This window comes from Vigna angularis, chromosome 7, assembly GCF_016808095.1.
Source record: "Vigna angularis cultivar LongXiaoDou No.4 chromosome 7, ASM1680809v1, whole genome shotgun sequence".
In the NCBI taxonomy this organism is placed as follows: domain Eukaryota; kingdom Viridiplantae; phylum Streptophyta; class Magnoliopsida; order Fabales; family Fabaceae; genus Vigna; species Vigna angularis.
The window spans coordinates 30777517-30786241 of NC_068976.1; the positions used below are offsets into that span (position 1 = coordinate 30777517).

An 8725-nucleotide genomic window follows, 5' to 3' on the forward strand; every position below is an offset into this window, starting at 1 on the left:
TAATTACCTTTAAGTTTCAATTTAAAAATATATAATGTGAAGCTTAGTGTATGAATTTTGATAGTATTTACACCATGGAAGTTTTATTCTCAAACCAATAAATGTTGGTTTCCAATTATGTGGCTACGTGAACTTAATTTAAGTACATAAATATTTGATTAATAGTTTAAAGGAAAGTGAGTAGAAAATGTTTCTTAGGACTTGAAGACGAGAGAGCCCGTTCAGCCCTTCCCAGCGCGTCCAACCCTCAGCAAAGAGGTAACCGTCCGATTTTCGCCAGCTTCTAATGATTTGTAGATTATTTTGGAAGGGGTTTGAAGTAGGTACTAGAATTGTATAACCTTGTCATTTGGCTTGTGAATGGGTCCACGAATATCTGGGAAGATTGGGAAGAAGGAAAAAGTGACACGTAGGAACGTATGTTCTTAGTAGTTTCAATTTCGATCCTTTGACACTAAGACATGAGGAAGAAGAAGAAAAATAGTGGAAAATAATAATAATAATAATAATAATAATAATAATAATAATAATAATAATAATAATAATAATAAAAAGTGAAGACCAACTAGACACTTTTTTAAACTAGACACCTCATTAATATAATCGAAAAAAAGTGAAGACAAAATAGGCTATTAAACCTATACTAAAACATAAGTTTTGACAAATCTCCTTATAAATGACCATATCCATACATATCATCCACAAATAAAATAAAATAATTTTAACCCTTGTAGTTTTTTTACAATTTTTTTTATAGTCCAATGTTTAAATAATAAAATAATTAAGTGTCATCTTTTAAAAATCACCATTACTTTTAACTATTTTCAAGGTCCTTATATTCTTTCTAACATAAAAAAAACTTTTTCGTCAAAAATTTAGTTATCAGAAAAGTAATAAATATATGATTTCCTCATATTTTCTTCTAACTTCCAGATAGAATCACATGTTCTAACATCCCACAGCACATCACATGTCCTAACATCCCACAACACTCTCATAAGACTAAATGTTTTTCCTTAGTTGCTTGATTTGGTAGTCATTTATCATAATTGACCTAGCTCAATAATAAGAGAAACACATTGTATAATCAAACATATATTTCTAAGCTGAGAGAGACATGATACACCCTATCTTGACTAAATGAAGAGGTAAATCAATCTCATAAGTCATTGGATCAATCATTGACAAAATCTGATATAGCTCATTGAATTTAGAAGAAAAGTTCTTGGACATGTAGAAGGCATTCTTAAAAATACATTATCCTCAATTACAAACTCCAAAAGTTTTTTTCTCTAATTAAGATGTAAGAGTTATAATCCTATTAACATTGACTTTGTATCTCGATATCAACACAAAAAGATTCTACATTTTTCCTCTCTACAGAGCTTCGCATATAATTATGTTTATACTTACATAAACTTCACCAAAAACAACATTTTATTCAATTGCGAGACCATGTTTCTCTTAACTTCTTGTTTTTAATATTTTTACTAAAACATCAACTATTGGTATTTTAAGTTTTAATAATTAAATTTTATCTAATCATTATTTAAAAATAATTTTAAACTGGATAAGATTTTGAGCTTGAAAAAAGAGAGAAGTAAAAAGTGAATAAGATTTTGAAAGATTGTACTTGGTAGTGCAAGGTCTCTCTTGTCATGTTTTAAAAGAATTAATTTATGAAATTTAGTCTGATTTGCACACTTAATCAATGGTCTGATTATATGATCATCTAATGAGCTAATTGTATTTTGCTTAGCTTAACCTTTTCTTGGTTTTCATTTGAATTTAAGATCTGAAATCCCCATCTCAGTTCAGATCTCCCATATCATTTCCATCATATGTGTCCAACTGTGACCATCATTCCCCTCTTCACAGTTCACACCACCCAACCTAATCAATTTCTTATACATTCCACCCAATTTCTTCTCTCTCTCAATTGCATTACACACTTTTCCAATAAACACAGGTAAACACCATAAATGATCCAAAACCATAATGTATTTAAATATATTAACAACAACAAATAACATCGTATCAAAGTTTTACAACTGTAAATTATCAAAATTCCCCTTTCCCAACCTCCACCTCTCTTACACTCCTCACCAAACTCTTCTATTTCCCGATTTACCCCTTCACAGTTCCAACATTCCCCACAACTCCCTACTCCCACCACATTGCTAAATTCCCAATTAACCCCTTCTTCGGTTTCACCTGTTGTTCTCGATGACCATGATTCTTCCTTCAGCTCAACTTCCCTCACCGCTTCCCAACCCTGTGTTTCCCAATTTACCCTCGATTCTGTTGCTAATTTACGAATTCTACTTTTAACTGAATTTTCATTACGGTTAAATTCTAACCACCCTCCTTCTTCTTCAAGGTCGTTATGTTCTGACTCCGCGAACTCCGAGTCAACCCAGTCCAGAACGCAACGAGGCGACGATTCAACTACGGCGTAGGGAAGCAAAAATGGATGCTGCAGCAGCTGATCGCAGCTCCACCGCTCTCTCCATTCTCTTCTCAGACACTTCTCTAGAAAATCCTTCCCTAGCTCTGACAGTTTGCTTGGAAACTCCGGCAATTCGTCCGAGTAACCGATTCGACTCAGCGTGTCCACACCGTGATCCTCCCACGGCGGTTTCCCGTTGACAATCTCGATCACCGTGCAACCCAGCGACCACATATCTGACTCCGGCCCCTGCCGCTCCCGGAGCACCACCTCCGGCGCCATCCACATCGGACTCCCGCGGGGCAACAAATCCTGCGGGACTTCGACTTCCACTGCCGAGCCGAAGTCGGCGAGTTTCGCTTCCGAACGGTTGCCGGAGAGGAGCACGTTCCTCCCCTTGACGTCGCAGTGAACGAAGCCGCGCGCGTGGACGTCACGCAGTGCGCTCACTAGGCACCACGCGTAGCGCCTCACCAAACTCTCGTCCACGTCAGCGCGGTCCAGATCAGCGACGGTGCCACCTGGCATGAACTCAAGATGAAGGTTCCTGAACGATGCCGTTCCGCCGTGCTCGAACGTGACGTCGTCGCCGAGATAAGCGACCACGTGTGGCGACGCCACGCGTTTCAAAATCTCAATCTCGTTCTCCAACGCCTCCAGCCGACGAGGGTGCCCCAATCCACGGTCGACGGACTTCACCGCGAATACCCGACCATCAGCTCTGGAAACCGCCGCGTTGACAACTCCAAACGCGCCCTTACCGACGCACCTGCCTCTCAGCCAAGAAGTCATAATTTAATTTTTCCCCGTCTGTTTGAGTTGGAACTCTAAAGTTGTGTAATTGACGTTTGTACGTGAATTCCCTGTGGGGGTATATATAAGCAACGCAGTGGGTTGGTGTTTGGACGTTTGTTAGTTCTATTAACACAACATAACATTCGGTGTCTGTAAAAAAAGGTTTGGTTGTTGTACAGCGTGGCATTTATGAAAGTGGATAATTAAGAAAAGCGGTGGTGACGTTGAGATGGACATCTGAAAGTTTTGGGCGGTAATGTTTTTGACGTAAAAGAAGGATTGTGGGAATGAAGCACTGGACACTGTTCTTTTCTTATGGAGATGGATTGGTTTTTTAATCCTTATCCACACCACTTCATCATTCAATTTCCATTCCACTTGTCACTCCACCACTTTTTACATTAATCTTTTTCTTCCATCTTCATCAACCACAATATAATAACACCAAAATTAATCTAAATATTTTTCCACAACATCTACTTGTACAATATAAAATATTAACCGAGTGGTTACAAACAACAAACCGGATATTTAGGTAATCTGTTTATATCTTATTCTATTTATATTTTATTGGGCTTATATCAGCTTAGGATCCATGAGGTAAATTATAAATACAAAGCTAGGGCCGAAAGCCAGGTATGTCCCACTCACGCATTATTCACTCTATGCTACTCTCAAATACTCAATAGTGATAACTATTTACTAAATATTCAACCAAGAGCTGAGGCTCTTCAAATGACACGCCTAACTTGAGCGTCGGAGTATCTTTTGCAGGTACATCCACCCTCGTCAAGAAGGAGACCGATCGGCTTGCGCCAACACCGATCGGCCAATAGCAGGAGTTTCGAAGCGAGCGAGCGGTTCAGACTCACATCAGCAGGTTAGTCTCTCGATCCCAAAAATATCAACCGAAACATTTTGGCGCCCACCGTGGGGCCGAGCGGCAAACCCAAATGGTGACCACAAGGAGCATGGAGGAAGAACAACACACCAGAGATTTGATAGCGCAGATGCAGGCGCAAATACAGGCACAAGCCAGAACCATACAAGCATAGACGCACGCACAACAAGAGATGCAGCGAAGGCACGCAGAAGAAATTACAATGTTGAGAGCAGAGCGAGGTCGTGCCGAACGGTCAGCTCAACACTCGGAGTCCACAGCCGATCGGGGTAACAACCAACATAATGATAACGCTGGAAGTCGTAGTCAGCAGCCATCTCGGCATACTGACCCGAACGATCGGGGAAGAAGGGAACCATCCCCCTTACGAACCGATCGGCCCTCCAGTCTGCTCCCTTTCACTACGATCATCATGCAAACTCCAATGCCAGAGAAGAACCCTCCTGTATTGGATAAGTATGATGGCTCGACAGATCCCGACAATCATCTCAGGATTTTCACCAATGCAATGGTGTTCTACACGGACAGTGATCCGGTTATGTGTAGAGCCTTCTCCTTATCACTCAAGGACGAAGCATTAGAGTGGTATAACACTCTTCCCCCAAACACAGTGGATTGCTTCGCCACTGTGGAAAACCTTTTTAAAAGGCAATACGCCTCCAATCGTAATCAGGAAGTAACGCCAGCGGAATTGGTAAATATTAAACAGGAAAAGGGAGAAACTTTGAAGGCCTTTATGAAAAGGTATATGGAAACTGCACAACGAGTTAAAGAGGTAAGTCAATCTTTTATCATCACCAATTTGCCTTCCTGTCTAAAACCAGGGTATTTTGCTGAAAAATTGTATGCACGACCGCCAAAAACAATGGAGGAGCTCCAAGAACGGATAGCCGAATTCATCCGCATGGAGGATATGCGAATTTCACAAAGAAAGCGACAACAAGAAGCTGGGGCAAGTGGAGGTAGAAAGGACGGTAAACGACCGTTCGGCAATAATGGTAAAAGCGGGGAGTTTTCCCGAACATTTAAATTTAATCACTATACACCCCTCAACACACCTAGGGCAACAGTTCTTGAAGAAGCTCTAAACGCTGAACTTCTCACACTCCAAACGAAACCATCTCCAAGATATGCAGATGAAAGGAAGAGTTGTCATTTCCATCAGAATCGGGGGCATACTACAGAAGAATGCATTACGCTGAAAAACAAAATAGAACGTCTCATTCGGGCTGGACACCGTAAGTACATACAAGAAGCAAGAAGAAGTCCCGAACGAGCGTTTCGGAAGAAGGAACGAAGGCGAGACAATAGTCGCAGTCCTACTCGTCATCGTGAACGATCGGTTCGCGGAGTTATAAATTGAAGATAGCAATCCAAATCTTTATTTAATATGATGTTTAAATTTTTGATTTAGACTTTTGTTATTAAACTTTCATTATGCAATGAATAAAACCGAGCAATTCACGCTCGATCATCGGTTACCAATTTCGATCAAGAATTTCAGTCAACACTAAAACCCTCTCAAAGCCGAACGGTAAAGCCCTCTCAAAGACGAACGGTAAATCCCGTTCACTAGGAAACACTCCTAGCTCAAAGCTGAGGTAAAACCCTCTCAAAGTCGAACGGTAAAGCCCGTTCCCTAGGAAGCACTCCTAGGTTGAAGACCGAGAGGTAAATTCCTCTCGGTTCCTGTTGAAGGACGAGCGGTAAATCCTGCTCGGTTAATGTCGAAGGTCGAGAGGTAAAGCCCTCTCGGTTAATGTCGAAGATCGCGAGGTAAATTCTTCTCGGTTCCTGTTGAAGGACGAGCGGTAAATCCCGCTCGGTTAATGTCGAAAGTCGAGAGGTAAAGCCCTCTCGGTTAATGTCGAAGATCGCGAGGTAAATTCCTCTCGGTTCCTGTTGAAGGACGAGCGGTAAATCCCGCTCGGTTAATGTTGAAGGTCGAGCGGTAAAACGCTTTCAATTCCGCAAACGCAGCCTCCCTCAAACTCATCCGTCCTATAGTTAACCACGGCTAAAGCCAAACGCTTAACTCGGACTTGGGGGGCATAATGTACAGTATAAAATATTAACCGAGTGGTTACAAACAACCAAACGGATATTCAGGTAATCTGTTTATATCTTATTGTGTTTATATTTTATTGGGCTTATATCAGCTTAGGATCCATGAGGTAAATTATAAATACAAAGTCAGGGCCGAAAGCCAGGTATGTCCCACTCACGCATTATTCACTCTACGCTACTCTCAAATACTCAATAGTGATAACTATTTATTAAATATTCAACCAAGAGCTGAGGCTCTTCAAATGACATGTCTAACTTGAGCGTCGGAGTATCTTTTGCAGGTACATCCACCCTCGTCAAGAAGGAGACCGATCGGCTTGCGCCAACACCGATCGGCCAATAGCAGGAGTTTCGAAGCGAGCACTCACATCAGCAGGTTAGTCTCTCGGTCCCAAAAATATCAACCGAAACATTACTTAATGTAAAAGGTAATTTTTTTTTTTTACTTTTAGATGGAAGCAGAGACGAGGGGTGACATTATTGTTTTATGATTATAATACAAGTTGGGGGTGAGAGGAGGTATTGGGTTTAATTGATTATTATAATTATTAGGACATGGAAGGAGTTGATTTTGTGGTTATATATTGTCGTGTTGCGTGGGAATATTAATTGGAACATGTGGTTGTGAAGGGGAATGGGAGGGTATATGGTTGAGAGGTGGTAGATGTTAAATGTTGGGAAAGGGAACAGAGCATAACATATAACACGGTGGAGGAGGTGGCGAAGAAGGTAAAATCGAAGTGGATGGGGGAAGGACCACGTGGCAGAAATGTGTTGGTCCAGGGAGTTGTGGAGACAGTGCTAGAGACTCGTAAAGGAGATGAATTGGGAGATGTCTGGATGTAGATGCCTGTGTGTGGCTTTAGTCAGTGGTTGTGACGTGCATCGCTCCAATTCCATTACAATTTTTTATTTGTTTATCCGCATTTTTATTCGGATGTGTAGTTTCGGAAAATTGTTTGCATGTGGAGAGTTTGGACTCTGGTAAGGTCCCAAAATCTGATAGTATCTTTCAGAAGATGTGTTTGTGGGGGTGTGAGAAATTCATGGAAAAATTGGGCAGGCGCTTCCTTATAAGTATGTGGCACCTGGTCTCACCGTCCTACTACACCAAGCTTTCATATTATCTCAATTTTCGGTTTGCCTAAAATTACACAGAGAAAACCCACCAAACCCTCACTTAAATTCAATGCAATACTTCGCCTTAAACAGCAAAGTTAGTGCTCGATTCCCCAACTCTTTTTTTTCGCGCTGGCTTACTCTTTTTCGCAAATTACAAAATGTAACAAATGTGGTTACGAATTTAATTGAATTTGACCGAATAGGGTTTACGAATTGGACAAAACGTTACGGAAAGGAAATTGGGGAGGGTTTGTGTGTCCGCGTAAACATGACTTTTGGCATTGAAAAAATGATTTGAAAGGGAAACTAGGGATTCAATTCGAACATGGATTCGTAGATTATTTTGGAAGGGGTTTGAAGTAGGTACTAGAATTGTATAACCTTGCCATTTGGCTTGTGAATGGGTCCACGAATATCTGGGAAGATTGGGAAGAAGGAAAAAGTGACACGTAGGAACGTATTTTCTTAGTAGTTTCAATTTAGATCCTTTGACACTAAGACACGAAGAAGAAGAAGAAGAAAAATAGTGGAAAATAATAATAATATAGGTGGTTACTCGGTGAAGTACTTGGTTTGGATAAGGTGGTGGTTATTAGAGTTAAGCAACGTGGTTCATGACTTGACTTGCATACTGCCGCAACGCATCATCTATTTATGTGACGCGCTATGTGGTGTCCACATCTTTTCCAACAATTTTCCATTTCTAATATATTCAATTCTTGGACTTACTGTTTCAAATCCAACTATAAATTAAAGTTAAAACTCATAAATTTATTATTTTAAAATTTGAAGTTAAAAAGATATTGATATTTTTAGTGGGATAGACGAAGAGGAAGAGAACATTTTGTGAACGTTAGCTCAGCCATTTTCTTTATGCCTCCACTGAGTCAAATTGAAACTAAAAACAAAGCATCGAACCCTTTTTTCCTTTTCATCTTTAAAAGAAGCAGATAAAGCCACTTAATGATCAGAAGCAAAGACGTGTAATCCATATTTCTTATCTACAAAGGATAAAAAAAAAAATAGTAGTTCTGATTTGTTGACTTGAAAATTGAGATGTGCATGAAAATTTGCAAGAGATGGGAAACGGGTTTGTTGCAAATTGTGATGGTGCGGAACTTTGTCTGCAAAGAGAGGGACAAAAGAGTGGTCATTAATGGTTTGTGATGAGCCCATGTTGTTCAAATGCACTCAAAACATTCCATATTTTGTGCTCACCATGCAAACATCACACTAAGCATTCCCTTTTTTTCCTCTCTTTTGTTTACTATCAACACTTAAATTGCCTTTCATTTTACTACAACCATCATATACAATGTTTTCTGACTTGTGCAATGCCAAACCACGAATTTTTTGTGTTTTTCACCGATTCATTCAATATAGCATAAAAA

General features: G+C 40.1%; 2 protein-coding genes across 2 annotated transcripts; one reads left to right on the forward strand and one right to left on the reverse strand.

The window, feature by feature from the left end:
* Window positions 1-1825: 1825 nt before the first annotated feature.
* On the reverse strand, window positions 1826-3435 carry LOC128197655 (mitogen-activated protein kinase kinase kinase 18-like). The gene has a single exon (XM_052879799.1). The coding sequence runs from the start codon at window positions 3239-3241 to the stop codon at window positions 1898-1900; it is 1344 nt and encodes a 447-aa protein (XP_052735759.1). The 5' UTR covers window positions 3242-3435; the 3' UTR covers window positions 1826-1897.
* An 882-nt stretch (window positions 3436-4317) lies between these two features.
* Window positions 4318-5508, forward strand: LOC128197887 (uncharacterized). Its single transcript, XM_052880732.1, has one exon. It carries the CDS (start codon window positions 4318-4320, stop codon window positions 5506-5508), a length of 1191 nt encoding a protein of 396 aa, XP_052736692.1.
* The last annotated feature ends 3217 nt before the right edge of the window (window positions 5509-8725 follow it).

Excerpts from the sequence above, each read along its gene's own strand:
- LOC128197655 (XM_052879799.1), bottom strand. The coding sequence starts at position 3,241 with ATGACTTCTTGGCTGAGAGGCAGGTGCGTCGGTAAGGGCGCGTTTGGA.
- LOC128197887 (XM_052880732.1), top strand. The coding sequence starts at position 4,318 with ATGCAGCGAAGGCACGCAGAAGAAATTACAATGTTGAGAGCAGAGCGA.